The 19072-nt window shown below is 37.0% G+C and overlaps 4 protein-coding genes, 1 long non-coding RNA gene and 1 other non-coding gene across 8 annotated transcripts; 4 read left to right on the top strand and 2 right to left on the bottom strand.

The window, feature by feature from the left end:
* The first annotated feature begins 20 nt into the window (after nt 1–20).
* LOC140793892 (uncharacterized) lies at nt 21–3269 on the top strand. Of its 2 annotated transcripts, XM_073145657.1 has the most exons (7): nt 40–243; nt 337–454; nt 550–593; nt 854–964; nt 1579–1671; nt 1797–1915; nt 2669–3269. In XM_073145657.1, exons 1-7 carry the CDS (start codon nt 158–160, stop codon nt 2794–2796), a joined length of 699 nt encoding a protein of 232 aa, XP_073001758.1. In that variant the 5' UTR covers nt 40–157; the 3' UTR covers nt 2797–3269. The 2 variants fall into 2 exon arrangements, with proteins under 2 accessions (XP_073001759.1, XP_073001758.1); XM_073145658.1 differs by lacking the exon at nt 854–964 and having other exon boundaries at nt 21–243.
* A 1333-nt stretch (nt 3270–4602) lies between these two features.
* Nucleotides 4603–10069, bottom strand: LOC140793803 (protein PHOSPHATE STARVATION RESPONSE 2-like). The gene is made up of 8 exons (XM_073145510.1): nt 9881–10069; nt 8301–9064; nt 7596–7806; nt 7429–7505; nt 7299–7338; nt 6955–7012; nt 5640–5709; nt 4603–5315 (listed from the first exon to the last, which is right to left on the bottom strand). Exons 2-8 carry the CDS (start codon nt 8910–8912, stop codon nt 4938–4940), a joined length of 1446 nt encoding a protein of 481 aa, XP_073001611.1. The 5' UTR covers nt 8913–9064; nt 9881–10069; the 3' UTR covers nt 4603–4937.
* A 718-nt stretch (nt 10070–10787) lies between these two features.
* Nucleotides 10788–12101, bottom strand: LOC140793885 (uncharacterized). The gene has a single exon (XM_073145649.1). It carries the CDS (start codon nt 12024–12026, stop codon nt 11007–11009), a length of 1020 nt encoding a protein of 339 aa, XP_073001750.1. The 5' UTR covers nt 12027–12101; the 3' UTR covers nt 10788–11006.
* A 382-nt stretch (nt 12102–12483) lies between these two features.
* Nucleotides 12484–14447, top strand: LOC140794163 (peroxygenase-like). 2 transcript variants are annotated; one of them, XM_073146064.1, is made up of 6 exons: nt 12484–12586; nt 12850–12999; nt 13224–13309; nt 13390–13484; nt 14048–14173; nt 14237–14447. In XM_073146064.1, the coding sequence occupies exons 1-6, from the start codon at nt 12484–12486 to the stop codon at nt 14385–14387; spliced, it is 711 nt and encodes a 236-aa protein (XP_073002165.1). In that variant the 3' UTR covers nt 14388–14447. The 2 variants fall into 2 exon arrangements, with proteins under 2 accessions (XP_073002165.1, XP_073002166.1); XM_073146065.1 differs by lacking the exon at nt 14048–14173.
* A 2126-nt stretch (nt 14448–16573) lies between these two features.
* Nucleotides 16574–18740, top strand: LOC140794439 (uncharacterized). Its single transcript, XR_012110129.1, has 2 exons — nt 16574–18288; nt 18383–18740. It is a non-coding gene; the product is annotated as an uncharacterized lncRNA (long non-coding RNA).
* LOC140794545 (small nucleolar RNA snoR137) lies at nt 18203–18335 on the top strand. The gene has a single exon (XR_012110158.1). It is a non-coding gene; the product is annotated as a small nucleolar RNA snoR137 (small nucleolar RNA).
* Nucleotides 18741–19072: the final 332 nt, after the last annotated feature.

The raw sequence follows: 19072 nt of genomic DNA, 5'->3' as shown, positions 1-19072 counted from the left end.
GGTAAGATAAGCAGGAGTGTAAAATATAGTTTCTCCATTATTCTTTATCTTCTACAACGATATGTTATAAAATGCTAACGGATGCTAAAATTTAATTCTTAGGGATCTTAGAGTCATTTCTTCAAGCAGCTTATCAGCACCTTGGATCTCCCAAGACATGGTTGAGAGGTTCTTCTCCACGAGGCAACTTGGTGGCCTCGTGTCCATCCAACCACTTGTTCTTCTCTCGGGGCCTCCATGCTGGTATCTCTCTCTTTTTTGCTTCAGTTGTAATTATAGCCATCAGCACCTCCTATAAATTTCTTGGTATAATGATTTAATTTGTTATATGAACAGTGGGAAGACTTCCCTTCTCTTCCAATTTGCAATTAATTGTGCATCGGAGAGTAACCGCGATGTTGTCTTCATCTGCAACAAGAGGAAATTGGAGAACAAGCCACCCTTTTTATCGCAAGTTAATTCATGATCTCTCTTTATTTCCATATGTACAGTGTATTACACTATTTTAGCTTTTTTTCAGTTAATTGGTTCCTTTTTATTTCTTTTCAGGGTCTTGATCCATCTTCAGATGTGCTTCAGCGAATACAAATCAAGTGAGCAACTTTTATTACTTATTTCACTGTTATTGCTTTAGTGGGTGTATAATTTTAATCCTCTCATGGATATTTTAGAATACTGATGTTAGTAAATTAGCAAAGTATCTCTCAGTTGTACCTCAGATGCCACGACTAGTCTTGAAACTTAATGTGTGTGATTTCATCATAAAAGGAACTTAATGTGTAAGAGAAATGAATGAAACAATCGTCTTGTACAATGATAATGAGCAAAGGTTTTAACTTGTCATCTACTTTAGGTATGTTGAAGATGATGAAGGAATTAAAAAGTACTTCGCTGCATTTCACCTTCATGATAGCTTTCCAGTTGCTGTCGTTATCGATGATTTTGGAGACTTCTTTAATGACAGGCAAGCGCCTTGCATGCTAAGTCGTTCTACTGTGATTCTCTGCAGTATTATGTATCTCTTAGATTATTTTTTTTATAAAATACTTAATTAGATGATCGTCAGATGTTTATTTAGTTCTTACAGATTGCTCTTTTTTAACTTAGGAGCTCTAATCTGAGAAGATTCATTTTAAAACTAACACTGTGACCTGTGTATGTAATGATCAGCAAACTGTAGGCAGTTTTTTTTCAGAGAAGTGGAAACCTAGTAGTATCCCAGTTAAGTCAACGCCATTGAGATTCGAACCCGAGAATACTCATACAACATGAGCTCTTTTAACCATCTGGACATAATTCCACTGGCCAAACCATAGGCAGTTGTTACAAAGGTGCTATGTATTCATTACTGCAATTTCATATGTATATTTGGTATCATATCTGTGATTCAATAACTTCCATTGTTTGCAAAGGCTTTTCCATTTTTTTTCTACTTTCTTTGCTATTTCAGTTGCATTTTACCATAAAGTTCCTAAAGAGCAGTCTTTGCAGCATTTTTATAACTTCTGTATCTTCAGCAATAATTCCATACGTGTCTTCTTGGAAATTTCTTTTTTAGATATGCTCAAACCCTTGCAGGAATTGTCAACTTAGATATTGCAATGCAAGGGGTAGAGATCTAGGAATGGTTCATACACTGGCTCTTTGTCAGGATGCCATCATACATGCCAAGTAAGAGATGTGTTGTAATCAATAAGAATTTTCAAGTATTCCTTTCACAAAAGATTGGGTGGAATTTTCGCCTGTTTTACATGATTTTTAATGTGACCAAAGTGTCTTTGCCTTTTATTATCCAGTGGAAAGATGCAACCTGCGGGGTCTTGTACTCTTTTACTGGCTGATACGCACCAAGGCGACACCCCTAGATTGTTATTCATCTATAAACGATGGATTAACTGCATCTTTACAATTCAAGGTACAGTTCATTGTCTTCTGCTTTGCGTGAATATACAATTATTTTGAATGAGTTAAGTTTGTTTGCTAACAAATACAACTAGATTTCAATAATTTTCAGTCAAAATGGCTGTTAGAATTTAATTGAGCTCTAAGACATACATAAATCTAGGACACAGCACAGCTGATATGGCAGCTGTTTTTTTTTCCAACTAAAATTCCTTCAGTGACCTGAAATTGTCATATTACATGTTCTAATGAGGGAATTTTGACATGGTAAGTTTCAAGAAAGAATGTTCTGGATAACAAAATGAACAAATTATATCCTCTCTGAAATTTGAGTTGGTACTTTTTATATCCTGTCTGCCGAAGTTTCTATTTTATTGTGTTTGCAACACATTTATCATATCTAACAGTTTGTTTTACATTATTTTCTTTTTCGACTGAAGCATAGATTGTGATCTTAGTTACGAATATCAGTTACTTGGCTTCTAGTCTTTACATCATTAACATAACTCTCCAAAATGTCTAGTTGTTATACTTGCTTGGGCACAAACCATTTTTGTGCTAAGTGACTATGCTGCATGTATTCAAACCTTCTCTTCTGAATTGATTATTTGTTTACTTGATTGAGATGTGAGTTGCAATGGTGAAATGTAGTACTTATTATAGTCAGCGGCGCTACTAATTATATGCTTGTTTTAAATGTGGCTAATAATCTGTTGCGCTAGAAGATTCATCTGATAATGTGGTTAATCTGTCCCATTTCTTGAAGGTGATAGCTCAGGCTCCTACATAATAAAGAACAGTAGCATTTCAGGCAGCATAAAGGAGAAGACAAAGACTGCTAAATACTCCATAGCACTTCAAAATCTAGTGCTTGAGGAGATTGTTGATGAATGACTCGCTTTTGTTGTCAAAGTTGCTGGTGCTCAGGTTCATAATGCTACTCTGAAGGGCAGTAGCATTTTAGACGACGGAAGAGTAGATGAAATCTGCTATATACTTTACAGTGTTCCTTCCACACATTGTTTGTATAATTCCAGAGACTAATTAGGATCATGGCCTCGAGGGTCCACCTGGGCACTCAAGCTGACACCAATTAAGATCAATTAGTGGCTACAGTCAAACTAATTGGGATCACCTATGGCTACACTTTGGTTGATGTTTGGTGCTGTCAGTTTGGCTCAATTAGGCTTTGTAGAGAGAGGGAGAGAGAAGACTGTATTTTAGGCCTACACCAATGAAGAACAGGAAAAGGACACATATGTGATGAACCCTAATTACCATGTAATAGAAACAGGTCACTGATGTAATGATTTTATCGTTCTATATTGTACGTCAAATGTCTACTATCTCATGCATGTTGTTGGAAATTTTCACTCTCTTTTTCAGCCAAAATATTCTACTTTCTATCCCTGTACTAAAAGGAATAGATCATCCAAGGCCTTTCTTCAGGAAGTGCTGTATTCTCAAAAATCAAATTGTAAACATTCCCCTGTTATCGCCAAAAGATTAAATTGATATACTAAAATTGCAAGTGATTGTTGTTAAATCACTTCTGAACACCTCTGAAATGAAATAAGAATCTATGAAAGTCACATTCCTCGATTGTATGATTGCAAAATTCAGCATATAAAGCTCTGCATTCATGAAGGGAATGGTTTTCCTAAGAAGGCAGCTGCTCTCATATTTAGATGCCGCATTGTCTATGGCATATGGCAGCTTTGGAAAAGCAGTAAGGAAAAGGTCTTCCAACAGACCAACGCCACCAACCTGCAACTCATCTTCAAAATGGTGGTCCTTCTGCAGATGGATACCACCACCTGCTGGCTATCTTTCACCCACCTTAATACCTCAACTAGGGCAGGCATTGTCTATGGCATGTCACTAAACAGTCTAATGGTCACCCTAACGCTTTTTGTTAATCAAAGCCCAAGATCATAATCTCTCTAATCTTCTAATCAAAACTAACTGAAATTCCCATCAACATTCTTTGCGACTGGGTCTGCCCTAGGGCTGTCAAAAAAGCTTGCCGGCTGGCTCACGAGGCTCCTGAGCTTGACTCACTAAGAGCTCAACTCGAATAGGCTCAATATATAATATGTGAGATGATATTATACATATAGCATAGTTAGTTAAAATAACTCTTATCATTCCCTCTGTTGGATTAGCCTAATATAACACTTAGATTTTGGATCGAGCTCAATCCTCACTTGCCTATTAGATTTGCTGTATAGGTTGCGCCCTTTTGTAGTAATATAATTACCATTTTACAAAAACAAGAAGGGGTCTGCATTCCTGTAAAATAGTAGGCCTGTCTTTCTCTCGTTGTGTATCAATTCACCATTCTGAAGGCCATGTATATGAAATAAGAGTTTCATTGAGTATGAGTGACATATATTCCATAGTAACAAAATAATTCAGCAAGGATGCTGATATGTTGCAACTCGACCAAAATTACCCACCCCAAAAGGCTTCCTCAGATAACAAACTCGGATGGTTGCAACTGAGAACAAGAGGCAGACAGAGGAAGTAATTAGTCAGCCAGTCGCAGCAAACCTCATTCAAATAAGGATGCAAATTTAAAAAGCAAAACACTACTGGAAAATAAATCGATGGCTTCCAAAATTATAGCTCACCAAAAATTGCAGGAAAACAAACTTCAGACATGTCCTGAGATGACTAAGTGGTTCAACAACCAAGAACTTACAGATGAAACTCATTGACATTAAATGTTAAGGTTTCTTAACAATATATTCATCTGAATTTAGAGCACAGCATTAGAATCTTTCGACACTGTCTTCCAGTTCCTTCATCAACTTGACAAAGGGAGGTGCTTATAAAAAAACTACAACCTAAGATTTCATTATTTACTCAAATTAATGAAAAACAAGTCATTGTGAGCCATTCATACAAAAGCTCACCTTCTGTTGTCTTCTGAAAAGCCAAAACAGCTCCTTAACTAAATAAGCCTCTTGCAGAATACCCAAAATATGTACCAGATGCCATTTTCACTGGGTCCTCATGAGAATAAGATCCAGTTAATTTGCTGCAGATGTATCTGATGATGACTTAGTGTCATGGCTCCTTGCACGCTTCTGATGTGGAAATTCAGAACCATCAGTAATATATGCTTCCCCGTTGGCTTCAGCATCTGTCCTCTTCATCTTCTCACCAACAGGCCTAGGGCTCTCTTCTTCTATCTTTGCATTGCTAGGGCCAGCTGTGCTTCCATCCTGACCCTTCTCAGGAAGCTCCTTTTTAGCGGCAGGATCTGTTAGATCAGAAGACAGGTGCGACGGCTGCGCCACAGTGGCAGGAGTCTGTAGCAAATCAACACCGGTCTTGCATTGCTTTTCGAACATCATCTGAAGGTATCTTCCTTGCTCTTCAATTCTTAGCTGCAAATTCCTTTGAATCTGAGATATAGAAGAACAAGCATATTGTTCAGATAACATGAATTGATCCAAAGCACCCAGCATGACTGTATTTTCTTATGAGATTGTCACAAGGTAGACAAAACATCTAGATTTGTACGGGGTAAATGTAAGAGAGCCCATCTAGATGGAATTGATGTCGGATACTCTTAAAGGGGATTAAAAGAAGATCTATTTAGGGACTAATGAATTTGGGATTAAAAATTCTATCTTTTATTTGGACAGTGAATACTGAATACCACTAAAGAAAATATAGCACTAGATAGAATGATATAAAAAACAGAAGTCCCTATAATGAAATTATACCTCTAGTTGTTCATGAAGTCGTTTCTGAACCTCCATCTGAAGACGCAGTGCTTCAGTGAGATCAATACTCCTATAAAAGAAATGAAACACAATCAATTTAGTTCAAAAAGTAAATCAACTTTGTCAAGGATAGCCAAAATGGGACAATTTGACACATCATCGCCTACAGAAAACTTCACATAAAAATAGTTATTCATAAAAATTTACTTCTAAAGCAACCTGCTTTCCTTGTTAAGTTTGTGCATATACAGAAAAGCTAAGACATTTGAATCTATGGTAGGTCTTGTTGTGAGAAAGAGCAACAGGTCATAGACCAAGATGTGCATGTTCTTCCTAAAATACAAAAGATATTAGCTCTAGGTTCATAAAAAAAGATACGCAAGGATGCTGAGATAAGTTATATGACAAAGATTCTCATCCAACTACGATATTCATATGAAATGATCCATCCACTAGCATACACTAAGCAAGCAACCAGAGGAATCTGTCATCATTTCCCATAGTCCCATGTCAAATGACAGGAAGAAAAGATGATCCAAAATCAATAAACAGACTTCAATGTCATATCACATGTTCATACAATAATAATTTGTCAACAGAGTTGTATAACAAGATCTATGCTCCACATACAGTTCACTTTAAGATTGCCAAAGATAAGTAGCAGAAACCAACTGGAAAGGGAATTGTTCTGGTTGCTTTCAGTGCATTCCTTGCTGATTACCAAAAGCATGCTTGAGTTATATTCACAGAGTTTATAAGATAACTTATCCCAAAATTCCATCAAAATATCAAATACCTTTATGCATTACTTAAGTAAAAAGGCATCAAGTTATAGTTCTACTAATCAATAAATGAGGGATCATGCCCCACAGGATTGTAGTTCTTTAGCAATTGTTGGGTTAAAAGTACATTACTACAACATAAAGGACATATGGGTGGTCTTCGTGCTCTTCCATCCATCTTATGCAGCCTGACCTTCCCAACAAGGGTGAATACATGAACATACTTAATGCCGGTATGCAAAACTAAGAAAAGGAATGTCACATCTAGGAAGTCCAGGTGAATGAATGTAAGAAACAAAATGAGACTTGTTTTCTTCCACCAACTCAATATATCACTCCGAGTCAAAGAACATGATCTCCAATTAACTAAGCTTTTTTAAATCAATATGTGGCTAATTCATTTAGTGACTTATCTGGCTGGAAGTATAAAATGTCTTAGGATCATGGATATTAACTTTGTTGTCATCCAAATACCACTTTTTCAATTGATAACCAGAAATGCATATACAATCAAGTAACTGCTGAAATCTTACGTCTTCAGGTCTAGAGATGACAAATCTTCCTGAGAGGAGGTCTTCTTTTCCGATGTGCCTGCATCAATCAATTAGACAATAAGACAAGCTAGCTCAGGATAATGCTTCATACCAGTTTTTATTTGTGTACATGTGTACTATTTAGCATTTACAGCAAAATAGTAAAAGGTTTCTGAAGAAATAGGTACAACAGGCAAGTAAATAATATCATAAAGCAACACCATGGTGCCCAAGAAAAGAGCAAACAGCAGAAACTAGTAAAATTTGTGGTATCTCAAAGACAATGGTGAGCTGTGTTCACAGATTCCGAAAATGAAATTAAGGTCATAGCAATAGAAACAAACCTTCAGATGACTCTGGTCCATAGCGAGCTGTTCTGTATTTCTGCAGCACCAAATCAGTTTTAATTAGACAATTGTAAGATTAAAAAATAAGCCACATGCAGGATTATCTAAAGAGAACCAAACAACAGACCTGTAGGTGGCTTTTCACATGATATATGGTCAAACCATCCACCTTCATGAGTTTCAGAACTCCTTTAGGAGTAGCCTCTGAAGTTACAAATAAAAAAACTAACAAAAATAAATGCAAGTCAAAGAAAAAAACCTAACGACATAATGCCATGATACTGAATTACTTACTTTCGCTGCCGCCAAGCTGATTGACAGCAGCAACAAAGCCTTCATGGAGCTCCGGAGTCCACCTCATGCGTGGCTTGGCTGCAGAGGCATTGGCAGCCGGTGAAGGATTAGTGGCAGCAGAAATCTCTCCAGAATGAGATGGAGCTGATTGCGTGATTGCAGACTGGTGCACTGATAAATTTGGAGATCTTTGACCCACTGGGGGTACAACCTAGATTACAGGGAAAAAACTAAGAAATGTTTCAGTTTTAGAAATCAGATGCTTAATTAATCAACTTAGAGATAATTGAAATGGTAACATTGTAAAAGTCATGAATCATAAAATTCTTCACTTAGCTATCTCCAAGAGCTGCTAATTACTTGTTAAGATAATACATTCAATCATTATTGTCAAGCACCTAAATTTCCTTTAATAACACAACATGTAAGATCAAGACTTACTGCCAAGTTCAAGGTAGCCACAGGCATAGTATCTTTTACTTCTGATTCAGATAGTTGTTGGCCCAATAGAAGATTATATATTTATTGATATTAATAGACTTTGCATGACTTGTAACTCACTTGTGAGATTGATAGAGACAATGAAACAAGGTCTAATGAGGAAGAGCTGGCGATGGGGCGGGGCAAAAGAGGAAAGACAGAAAGGTAGATCACCATTGTATATCTTAGATATATGTTGCTACAATTTTCCAGGTTGTAACATACCTTTGCCTCAGTTTCAGTAGCAGTTTCGAGAATATCCTTCCAATCATCATTCATAAAATCTGTCCACCATTCGTTTTGCTTCATAAGCTCATCGGAGGCCACAATAGAACTGCTCTGGATCTGATTGTTGTTAGCAGCAATGTTATTTGAGTAATCAAGTATGCCCTCAACTGAATCTGGGCACCAGGTTGCTTCAGTGCATTCTCCAGGAAAATTACTTGAAGAAGGTTGAAACGTTCCAGAATGGGGTAAGTTACTTGAAGCTACAGAGAATTCATCACTTGATGATTGAGATATAAATGGAGCATTATTAGGGTGGATCTCATGGGAAGAAACAGAAGAATAATATTGATCTGCAGAGAATTTCGAAGTTGATGAAGTTAAAAGCTCAACAACTCCATTATTGGAGTGATAAGGTGCGCGATAAGGGGTCATAGTACTATTATGAGGAGGCACACGGTTGCTACTCAGCTCCCTTTCCATTGTAACCTGTTGGGAATCAGGAAGTTTTGGATAGTTCTCTTCCAAAGGAGCAGGTAGTGTAGGTAGAGATGATGACATAGCTCCAGAAATTTTCATGCTACAAAATTGTCTCACTGCAGATTTCTTCATTGATGAAGATGCAAATGCTCCTATTCCTTCCCATGCAAAAGTTAATGCTCAAGTCTTCCCTTTGTCTATCAGGAAAAGATCTTCAAGCGCACTATCAATGTGTGAAATCCCATGTTTTGCTGATATATCAATCCTGAAAGTGTCCAAGGAAGCTGAAAAAAGGAACATATGAGATCTCTACATCAAGAGATGAGACTTAAAAGGGTGGGTAACGAGATTTTTATTGTTTAAAATATAAGCAATTTTCTTGCCAGATTAAGCATTTAAACCTGAACTTGGCAATAATCAACGGCCTGAGTCAGTATGTCAACATACAGTACTAGTTTCAATAACCATGTAAATTGATCGGAAGTGGACAAAATAAGAACAGAGAGATATAACTAGTGAAGTAAGATAAGAATCAATAATGCAAACTAGCACTGTGACACGACATCATCATACAACATCTTTCACCTAAATAACAACAAAATTCAAAAGCAGTGGAATATACCCTACTTCCACCTGCCTTATCAAACATTCAAATCTTACTTTCTCCAAAAACAAAAGAGGAGCCTTTCTTGACACTCCTTTTACAACAACAACAAGAAAAAGAAAAAAAAAATATCACCCTCAAATGATTAGCAACACAAGTACACAACCAAGAATTTCAACTAAATCCACAGAAACGCCCATAAAGATGCATACCAAGCTTAGAATCACAATCCGGAGTCAATCAAGTCCGCATCTTTTTGCCTTCCACGACTACCGACCAAAGAAAGAAGGGGCTTTTACTACCCCAGACGGATAGAAAATACGAAAGAACGAAAAAGAAAAGAAAAAATCATGCCGGGTTTCCCTTATCCTCATCCAATTAGCTAAGAACTCAAAAGGGGCATCGCGAAGACGATCGTATCCATCAGAAGTAGAGCGAAAACAGCAGGAAACGTCGAATTGAGACCCAAATCGAGACGGGTTCTTCGAATTCTTACCTCCAATTAGCCCAAGCTGGCGAAATCAAACTTCTCCGGCGTAAAGAAGGGGCAAAAGTAGAAGGAAAGGAGGCAGCTTTGGGTGTTGGCTGCCGCGAGGAAAGGGAAGGGAAAGAGGAAATTATTCCCACTCGGGCGCGGCTCTCTTGAGTTCCGTCTCGGTTGTCCACAAGAAGTAGACGACCCAACGATTGGCTAATGAGTAAAATATATAAATAAATAAATAAATAGGGGGAATAGCCCCCCAAAAAAAAACAAAAAAAATCTACTTTAAAGTATTTCGTTTCACGCTACTGATGACAAATATGACTACTCGAACAATACGACCGCTGAGCAAGCGCGGGTCGATCCGTGTAGTTGCCTGGTCGGGCAAAAGAAGGGGTTAATTTGCAAACGTTCAAATAATAAAAAAAAATTAACGAAAAAGGCAGGGATTAAAATATAAATTTTTCTAGAAAATAAAACGAAGCGAGTCAATATTGTAGGTCCCTGTCACCTCGCCCATTTGCATTTGGAGGGCACTCCAAGAGGCAAGAGCCGGTGACATTCTTCTCGCGAGATGCATAAGTTTCTCGAGAGATTTTGTTATCCTTACACCCTTTTAATTAATTCAGCCGCCTATCCTCAGAGTTTGGTATCTCCAAATTGTCCACCTTTTAATTACTTTTTTGCTTTTTTCTTTCACCCATTTATCCAAGATTGCTATCCATGATTGTTTGTTATAATTCTAAACTATTTGCTTCCCTCATTTATGTATATATCTGATCTTTAATCCTACAAAATGAAGTATAAAGTCCTCAAAGCGCTTTTAAGTGACAATCATAAGAAAGCCAAAAGGATAACTAAGGGAAAAATATATATTTAGGAGATGAATAAGAAATTTTATATAAAAATAAGTCAGGAGATATAGATGAAATTATTCTTAATATATAAACCAGTAGGATACAAGAATCAGGACTTTAGCTGGTTTGTTTCTGAGATTCGAGTTAGAATATTTTCTAGTTGTCATTGATGAATGCTGTGGTCCAATGCCTATGAAGCCTATTACAGAATCAAGCAACAGTTGCAAGAGTTAATCCCAAAAGCTACAGCAAAGACAATAAAGCACACTGAGATGAAAGATTAATCAATCTCCTTGTCTTTTAATCTTGTCTAGAAGTGCTCCTCGCCCTGGAAAAGGATTTAGAGAACCACCGTTCCCCAAAGATCCTATCTTCATGTGAATTCCATCACTTCTTCTGCCCTTTTCATCTACTCCAATCTCCTTCTTCACCATCTCCATCTGCTGCTGTCTTTTAATCCTTCTTCTCTCCCTTCTCTCTTCTATCTTCTCTCCTGCTACTACCTCCTCTGCTTTCTCCTCTTCAACTATATACCTATACCCATTTCGCAAAAACTTCACCTTTTTACCTTCGTCGGCCTCGGCTCGCGCCGAAACCTTCGATTCCTGGCTCAAAATCTTATTTTTCCTCGAACCCAAGTCGCCATTTCTGAAGACAGGAGAGTTGGTAACCTTCGAGTCTCCACGTAAAATCCCATCTTTCCTCCCGTCCTTGGATCGCTGCTCCTTCAAATCTTTACGCGAGATCCCACCTTTCACCCTTTCCTTCGATCTCCCACCTATCTCCGACAAACCCAATTCGCCAATCGCTCCGATCTCCCCGATTCTGGGAATTCGACCACCGAAGGAGGTGCCGAGTAGGTCGAAATCGATCCTGGCCCAGGCATCCTTGTCCTCGTTATCCCACCCAAACCGCCCGCTCATCTCGATAAGGTCGGAAACGGCGGAGGAAGAGGAGTCAGAGAAAGTCTGTCGGCCTTCGCCGGAGAGGAGGCGAGAGGCCGACTCCCACTCGAGGCGGTCGCGGTAGACGGGGTCGCGGAGGACCTCGTCAGCGAGGATGGCCCACTGGTTGAAGTCACGGAAGCGGAGGTTGGAGGAGACCCAGTGGAGGTAGGAGGAAGGGAGAGAGCCGAGCATCCGGCCCTTGTGGCGGCCGAAGTCGATGACGCGGTCTCTTGCTGGGAGAGCGGTTCGAGCGGTCGGCTTGGAGGACGAGGATGAGGAAGAGAAGGCAATTGGGTGGAAGTGAAGAGGGGAACGGGGAGGACGGAGTTGGAGCGAGGGGAAGTGGAGGAGAGGCATGGAGGGGAACAAGACTTAGAGAGAGGAGAGGACGACGACGAACTGGGCAGCGCCGCAGCGTTATCTTAGTTTATTTATTATAATTAAAATTTTGGCACGTGAGATTCACACAAGTTGGGACAAGTAGAACCCGAGAAAACAATGCAAGTAGGCCAAGATCTCAGCCCATTGACGATGTCTAATATGGTAGGATTCTAATTGGATAAGCCCATTAGCAACAACCCATCTCGAATCCAGCCTGGCACAGGGCCACGTAAACAGCTAACGGGGGAACCGCTTCCATGCAAAACCCCACGTTGTGGAGCGATGCTGCAACTCGTGTCTACGTGCAGAGAGAGAGAGAGAGAGAGAGAGAGAGAGCTCTTGAAAATTATATACCTTGCTATAATAAAGTTCACCAATACTTACTCTAGAGCTTGTAATAGAGAGAGAGAGAGAGAGAGAGAGAGAGAGAGAGATGGCAGAAGCTAAGGATGCTTTGTCTCCGGTGGCGGTGCAGGCGCCGGTCACGGCGGCTCGGCCGGTTCGAGCTGACCTGGAGGATCGCCTGCCGAAGCCCTGTGAGTGGTTTCGAACTTCGGAACTCCGATATATATAGTTTTCTTCTTTATAGAAGTATTGGCCTAAATTATGCATGTCCTCTTAAATATATTCTGATTTATTTAACAACATTCCAGGGGCTATCTTTACAAGAAAGAAGTGGAATATATATATATATATATAAAAGAAAATATCAATGATTCTTTTCCTATATTGAAGGTAAAATAACTATATAAATTTTCCAAAAATCTTAGCTCATGCTTCTTCTAAACATGAACCTCAGACTTAGCGAGAGCCCTAGCTGCACCAGACGTGTACCATCCTGAAGGCACAAGAGACCACCAGCATTACCAAATGAGTGTGCTTCAACAGCATGTAGCCTTCTTTGATCTCGACGACAATGGCATCATCTACCCTTGGGAAACCTACGCAGGTAATAATATATAGGGTTTTTTTTTTTGTGCATACATACCCTTCATAAAATCTCGTATTTGTTATGCCCCTGCACTCTAATACACTTCAAAATCCTTGTAATTTTGCATAGATTCCATTTGGATTTAATAAATATGAACAGCAAATAAAAAACTTATGGTACGTTAATTAATGAAAAAAATAGATTGATATTATTTTGATGTATAACATTTTTCTATATATCAGGATCACGAGCTCTGGGGTTTAATGTGATTGTATCTCTATTCTTGGCTATAGTTATAAATTTCGCTATGAGCTACGCAACTCTACCGGTACGTGAGTAGTATTTGGCATATGGATGTATTATTTTTTATCGTATAAGTTGTGCTAATTTTTAGTTGTAATTTTTTAGGGGTGGATTCCTAATCCTTTATTGCCTATATACGTTCACAATATTCACAAAGCTAAGCATGGCAGCGACACTGGAACATATGATACAGAGGGCAGGTAATTAATTAATCCTTTGTTTCTTAGTCATAGAAAAATTTGCGAGAGAACAAAAAAAAGAACACTGGCTCTTACCTTACGAGTTGGTTCGTACTCTACCTACTTTTTTAGATTAATTTTAATTCATCTTAATGATTTTGCCCTCACAATTATATAATTTTTATTTTAATTCGTGCTAATAAACTATGTTTTAAAATTTTAAATTATATTTATTTCAGTGAGTTAATTCAAATTATTATCTTAGGAGGAGTTTTGAACCATGCAAAATTTAGAAAAATACCTCATTGAGATCTATTTTCATATGGATCTCTCAATGTTTTTTAGTAACACATCAAGCTCTTTTATCTATGTGAATTTTTATTAAGGTGAGTGCCACATGATTATTATTTTTTTCAATAGGTTATTTGATTTTGATATAAAGTAAGTTGATAATAATTGTGTTAGTGTACAATATAAAATATAATTTTGATGAATAATATTTAGTTATTATTTTATAATAATAAAAAAATTATTCGTAATAATACTAATTAAGTTTTAATTGGGCTAATTGGGTTTGGTTCCAGGTATATGCCGGTTAATTTCGAGTACATCTTTAGTAAGTATGCACGTACAGCACCTGACAAGCTGACGTTCAAGGAGATGTGGCGAATGACCGAAGGGAACCGGTTAGCGTACGACTTCTACGGATGGTGAGATCTTAATTATAATTCATAATCGTGCGCTTAAGTTCGCTAATGGATTGATGGGTGCAGGATAGCTAATAAGTTTTGGTGGATAATCTTATACGCGCTGGCGAGGGACGAAGAAGGCTATCTACCCAGGGAAGCCATGAGGCGGTGCTTTGATGGGAGTCTTTTCGAGTACATCGCGAAGCAGAGAGAAGTGTACGATAAGGTGGAGTAGATAACAGTGGGTAATAATTAATTAGCAAGAAGATTAGCTGCACTTTTGAGTGACATAATCCCTGTTTAGATGCTAATGGACAGCACTGTGTAATTTGGAATAATTTTTTACTGTTAAGATAGCCGTGAACTTGCGACGTATTCTCGGTTCCCCTTTTTTTATTTTAAAATTTAAAATTAAAAAGATGGAGCAAAGTTTTTAAGGTTATTCTTTAATTTATTATTTGTAATTAAATATAAAAGATATAGAGATCTATGCTTTTTAAATGTTTAATTAAGGGAATTTTATATATTATATTATATTTTAGATATTTTGTGATTCACAAGAGTATTTTATAATAAGACTTTTTTTTATAAATATTATTAATATATGGGTTAATTTTTATTTATATAAAATAATTTATAAATATTTAATTTTTTTTAATAATTATTAGTTAATTAGTCTAGAATTAGTTAAATGGTCATTAAAGGGAGGTAGAGTAGGATGATAGATATAAAGGGAGGCATATTCTTCGACTAACAATCTCGATCAAAGTAAGGATAGGTGACGAGGATGAAAGTAAGGATAGTAAGGGCGACAACGGCTACTTAAGGGTACTTAAAGAAGATAAGGAGATGTATTTTAATAATTTGATTTTAGTTGAGATAATATTAAGATATTAAATAAAAATTATAGAGAAAAAAGTTATTAATAAAATAGGTAAAATATTTAAAATTCTCTTTTAATAATCAAAATTTTATTTTGGTGATATGTCTTGTATTTTATATATATCACAATTATAGGTACCTAGGAGCATACATACAGATGATATGTATATAATATAGAGAATTAATCGAAGAGGTTGATGTGAATCGGGCTCAATCTGGGTAATTTGGATCGAGTCTGTTCATATAAGATTAGTTATTCATTAACATTATTTTTTAGAGGATTTTTGGCTTCAGGCTGGGTTAGTTTTTGAAGTGTTTGGACATTCGTTTGAATATGGAATGGTGAGGCATTTGAACGCCGATTAATAATGTTTGAACGTCACTATTCACTGTTCGAGAGGAATAAAATGTCTTAAGGAATGCCCCAGTTTGAGAGCAAGCGTTTAAACGCTTGGCTAACGGCATTTGGTAAATTCGAGAATAACCTTCGTCTAGACGTTTGAACTCTCGATGCTGATTCAGTCTAATTAGAGTTATTTTAATTATTTATTTGGTTTATGACTTAATTAATTTTGAGTCATTAAGATTAGCTTCTAAAAAAGAAGTAAAGACCAGCCATGAATTGAGATATTAAAAAATATTGATCATTTTATATATTTTTTTATATCTCGTCTCTTATAATCTTCTCTTTCGGTCCAAAGTCGATAGTCTATTGTCGATTCTCTATAGTCGAGTAGAACTAGCTATTTTCTCCACCTTTATCGAATCCTAGCCATTAGGTAGCTTATCATTCTTATTGGTCGATCCCCTTTTCTTCTTTAGGGTCGACTATATTCTTCCTTTTAAAAATAATTTATAAATATATCTCACGGTATCATTATCTTATTATCTTTGCCCACTTCACTATAAAATCATCCCCCACTCACTCAGTGCACTTTTCAATATCTGTATTAATAATTCAAAGTATTTTCATATTAGTATTTTTTTCCCAAATGAAAGTTGATCATTAGATTTATATTAATATAACTTAAATTATAAATTTATTAATTATTTAAAAAAATTTAACAGCATAGAATTACTTTTTCATTTATTTTTTTCAGAGATAATTAATATTTTGTCTTGGCCTTCTGAGCACATTCTTAATTTTATATCCACATAAGCTTTTAAATTAAATTTTTTTTTATATAAACCTCTTATTTCAGGCGTAACGGTAAAAGGTTACTTAACTTAGGAAGTCTATGCGGTAAATAAAAAGTAGGAAGGTATACTTAGAAATGATAATTGTTATATATTTAAAGTATAATAAAATATTGATATTTTTGAATTATTAAAATTAGCAATATAAGGTTTAAGTGATGTAAACGGATCGGATTTGACTGGATATATGGCAGAGATGGGTCCGAACTCCGAATACATTTGTCTTTATCGGATCGGATTACACTTTCGGCAAAGATCTTCACAAGGGTACTTTAGTCATTTCGGATCCCTTAAACCCTAGTACCGTTCTATATAATATCTCGCCGGGTAGTAGGAGTTAACGCCTCTCTTCTCTTTCCTTTTCTTTAGAGCCTAGGGTTTCGGCCGATCAATATTTAGGGCTTCTCCACTCTTTGGCCGATCCAGAAGCGGTTCGAGAAATCTGCTATCTTGTGCCGTTTAGCCTTTTGAATCCCTTCTCGTGATACTCGATCTCTATTCTCATTGTTTGTTTTTTGGCTGTGTATTTTTTTGACTGCATTTGTTGGCTGTCGATTAGGTTTTACGGGTTGTTGGCAAAAAAGTACTGAGTGCTTTTAGCTTTGCAATCAGTTATAATTTATCGATTCTGATCTTATCGTGATACATCCAAAATATTGGTTTTTAGTTTTGTGGTCGATTATTTCTATAGAGTTCAGATCGGGATGGTTGGCTGCGATTGAGTTGGTGCCGTCACCTGATCTTCTGGTGGTGGCGACCGAGATTTGTGTGGACGATTTTTCCTCGGTGAAAAGTCTTTGGATTTCGATTGACATTGCTGCAAATTACCTTTTTAAACATTTAATAATTACTTTTTAGGTTATTATTCTGTGGACTTTGCATAAGTTCACTCTATTGTGACGGGAGTGTTTTTCTGGGTGAAAAATCTTCCAACCTGATGGAGCAAACCAACTATGTTTGTAAATTCCTGGGTAAACGTCACAGAACGAGCCTTTGGATGTTGATGGAACTTTTGCAAAGTTCCTCCATCTGAAGGTGGTCTCATATTCCATCGCCTTGAGGAGTGGCGTCGCCACAATTACCTTTTGGGACTTGCCATGAGACATACATACATGCCCATCTGCCATTTTGGTTATTGTGCTGCTTATCGAATCATTGTTCAATATTTATGCAAAAAGTACCACTTAACTTTTAGATATGTTTCGTGTTGTCGAAGTTTGATCTTGTATACAATGACGGGAGGATTTTTCTGGGTGAAAATCTTCCAACTTGATGGAGCAAACTGTCTATGTTTGCAGATTCCTAAGTAAACGTCGAATAACAAGCCTCGGATGTCGATGGAATTTCATAAGACATTCCTCCATCTGAAGGTGGTCTCATATTCCATCGCCTTAAGTAGTGGCGTCGCCACAATTACCTTTTGGGACTGGCCATGAGACCAACATACATGATCAATACCGACACAATTTATTTGTAGCTAATTACTACATTGTTGAAATTGACTTATCTCGAACAGTTCACATGATAAAAGCTGATAGAAATGGTTTGCAAGATCACAACAGAGTTATGTGCTCTTTTCTTAATTATCATCCATTTAATTTTGAAGCTACTTGTGCTTTTCCTTCCCATTAGGATCTATTTGCTCGTAAGTTGTAATTGTAAATGTTTGGACAAAACTAGCAGTCTATATTTATTAACAGTATCACATGAAACTCTCGAGGTTGTTCTTTACATTTGAGGACCCTTCCCTTTGTATAAGATTGTAGGCATATTAATCCTTCACTAGGAAGGCATGGAGCAGGAATTTCTCTACAAGTAATACAGGATGCAGGGATTGTGATGGACTAGTGGCCAGCCCGAGTCTTCTAAAGATGCACACAACTTCCCAGCATCCAACTAAAGTGGAGAGTCCAGCAATAAAGGCTTTGCCTTGGCAGTGTGATTCCATTTTTTTTATAATTCATTAAGTAAGTTGCTTCTGTGCTGAGTTTGAGTGACTTCAAATAGGTCATTCTCAGTAAGAAGCATATATCGGAAAACACAACCAGACTTAAACAGTATGGTGCTCATTCTAGCATTCTGCTACCTGTCATCTGGTAAATTTTCAATCTGCACATAAAGATATTTATATACTTTGATACTATTCTGCAGGCCAACTGTTCAGGTCTGCAATGGTCATATTGGATCTTGTACCATTGGTTGGAGAGAATTAACTGGCCTTGAGAAGATCTACCATAATAGTTGTCCCTCTGAGAGCATCTATCGTTGTTCCTATTGTTTCCAAATTATGTTTGTTTCTCTAATCGACCCAAGTGATTCAAGGATTATGGAGATGGAAAACCTGCCTTTTATTAAGTAAAATTTTTATGATGTGATTTATTTTCCTTAATAATAGTAAAGCCAAGCGAAAGCCTCTGTGTTATTGTAATTTTAGACTATCAGAAAGAATGTAAATATACTATGGTTCCCATATTTTGTCTCATCTTAAAAGGAACTGTTGCATTGCTAAGTCCGGCTATATACTACGAATATTGTTTATTTTTTGATGTATATGAGCAACTAGCAGGGCTGTAATATGTTGGTTTGCATACCAAAATATAACATAGAAAGCAGGCCAGATCAATTGGGGAGGGCCACGCTTCAATGTTCATTTTTATTGGAGATTGCAAGCAATTGGATTTTCCAGTTCTGTTGATGTTCTTTTATGTAGCTACGATTATATAGTGACTAGTTGGTTTGTATCATGTTTAATCTGAGGTGTTATTGGCTTAGTATACGTGTGAATATTATAATAGTTATTACTGAAATAATTATTTTAAAAATAATAAAGAGGAATATAAA

This window comes from Typha latifolia, chromosome 8, assembly GCF_019914945.1.
Source record: "Typha latifolia isolate L0001 chromosome 8, TyphaL0001v2, whole genome shotgun sequence".
NCBI lineage: Eukaryota > Viridiplantae > Streptophyta > Magnoliopsida > Poales > Typhaceae > Typha > Typha latifolia.
The sequence above is the reverse complement of the archived record's forward strand: the minus strand, read 5'-3'. Positions and strand labels throughout refer to the sequence as shown.

Coding starts and splice junctions, on each gene's coding strand:
- LOC140793892 (XM_073145657.1), top strand. CDS start 158: ATGGTTGAGAGGTTCTTCTCCACGAGGCAACTTGGTGGCCTCGTGTCC. Junction 594..853: donor CTTCAGCGAATACAAATCAA/GTGAGCAACTTT, acceptor CATCTACTTTAG/GTATGTTGAAGATGATGAAG. Junction 1,916..2,668: donor CTGCATCTTTACAATTCAAG/GTACAGTTCATT, acceptor CATTTCTTGAAG/GTGATAGCTCAGGCTCCTAC.
- LOC140793803 (XM_073145510.1), bottom strand. CDS start 8,912: ATGAAGAAATCTGCAGTGAGACAATTTTGTAGCATGAAAATTTCTGGA. Junction 7,506..7,595: donor TCAGCTTGGCGGCAGCGAAA/GTAAGTAATTCA, acceptor TTGTAACTTCAG/AGGCTACTCCTAAAGGAGTT. Junction 7,013..7,298: donor TGGACCAGAGTCATCTGAAG/GTTTGTTTCTAT, acceptor TGATTGATGCAG/GCACATCGGAAAAGAAGACC.
- LOC140793885 (XM_073145649.1), bottom strand. CDS start 12,026: ATGCCTCTCCTCCACTTCCCCTCGCTCCAACTCCGTCCTCCCCGTTCC.
- LOC140794163 (XM_073146064.1), top strand. CDS start 12,484: ATGGCAGAAGCTAAGGATGCTTTGTCTCCGGTGGCGGTGCAGGCGCCG. Junction 13,485..14,047: donor ACATATGATACAGAGGGCAG/GTAATTAATTAA, acceptor GTTTGGTTCCAG/GTATATGCCGGTTAATTTCG. Junction 14,174..14,236: donor GCGTACGACTTCTACGGATG/GTGAGATCTTAA, acceptor TGATGGGTGCAG/GATAGCTAATAAGTTTTGGT.